Below are 204 nucleotides of genomic sequence, written 5' to 3'. Positions count from 1 at the left end.
TGCTGTGGGATCCTGCCACACCTCACCCCGTGGGCAGGCGTGAGGTGATGGGAGGGTTCTCCTTCCCGAGCCACCTCCCGGAGGAGGGGCATAAAGCCACGCCAAACCTCGGCTGTGCTGCGGGGTGAAGTGTCCCCTTCCTCTTCCTCCAGGTGTCATGCCCCCCGATGAGTATCACTGCCGGGTCGCTAACTCCGCTTACAC

General features: G+C 63.7%; 1 protein-coding gene across 1 annotated transcript in view; it reads left to right on the top strand.

Moving 5' to 3' along the window:
• The window catches only part of ATHL1 (ATH1, acid trehalase-like 1 (yeast)), a gene marked incomplete at its 3' end in the record, with an annotated part of 5,324 nt that extends 5,128 nt beyond the window's left edge, over window positions 1-196 (top strand). Inside the window, exon 7 of the mRNA XM_010132182.1 lies at window positions 153-196. Coding sequence (XP_010130484.1) covers window positions 153-196 — 44 coding nt within the window. The remainder of the gene's footprint in view (window positions 1-152) is intronic.
• Window positions 197-204: the final 8 nt, after the last annotated feature.

This window comes from Buceros rhinoceros, unplaced genomic scaffold (genome assembly GCF_000710305.1).
Source record: "Buceros rhinoceros silvestris isolate BGI_N320 unplaced genomic scaffold, ASM71030v1 scaffold31412, whole genome shotgun sequence".
Classification (NCBI taxonomy): Eukaryota; Metazoa; Chordata; class Aves; order Bucerotiformes; family Bucerotidae; genus Buceros; species Buceros rhinoceros.
The sequence above is the reverse complement of the archived record's forward strand: the minus strand, read 5'-3'. Positions and strand labels throughout refer to the sequence as shown.